We start from the raw sequence: 284 nt of genomic DNA on the forward strand, positions 1-284 counted from the left end.
TTGTGACATTGACGGGCACGTCACGGCCCAATCGGCGGCTGGGAGCGTCGGCGGAGGCCGTCGCCGAGTGGCTGCGTCGCGGCCGAGGGAGGCGGGTCCGCCTGGCGCCCAGCATGTTCGGCGGCGGCCTTTTGGTGCGCTCGGGGCGGCGTCTCGGGCTCAGTGTGGTGGGAGGCGACGGACGGGCCGGACGCTCCGGCGGGCGGAGGAGGCGGGCGATGAGGCCGAGGCCGATCATGGCGGCGCTGCCGCGGTCTTCGGGCGCGGCCGGGCGCAGGTAGCCG

At 76.4% G+C, this 284-nt stretch overlaps 1 protein-coding gene across 1 annotated transcript in view; it reads left to right on the plus strand.

Moving 5' to 3' along the window:
- The first annotated feature begins 236 nt into the window (after positions 1-236).
- LOC107125664 (chromosome unknown open reading frame, human C16orf72) overlaps positions 237-284 on the plus strand; it is a 35,242-nt gene continuing 35,194 nt past the window's right edge. Inside the window, exon 1 of the mRNA XM_015429112.1 lies at positions 237-277. Within this exon, the coding sequence (XP_015284598.1) occupies positions 237-277 (41 nt within the window). The remainder of the gene's footprint in view (positions 278-284) is intronic.

Source organism: Gekko japonicus, unplaced genomic scaffold, assembly GCF_001447785.1.
Source record: "Gekko japonicus isolate JY-2015 unplaced genomic scaffold, Gekko_japonicus_V1.1 scaffold2101, whole genome shotgun sequence".
NCBI classification, from domain to species: domain Eukaryota; kingdom Metazoa; phylum Chordata; class Lepidosauria; order Squamata; family Gekkonidae; genus Gekko; species Gekko japonicus.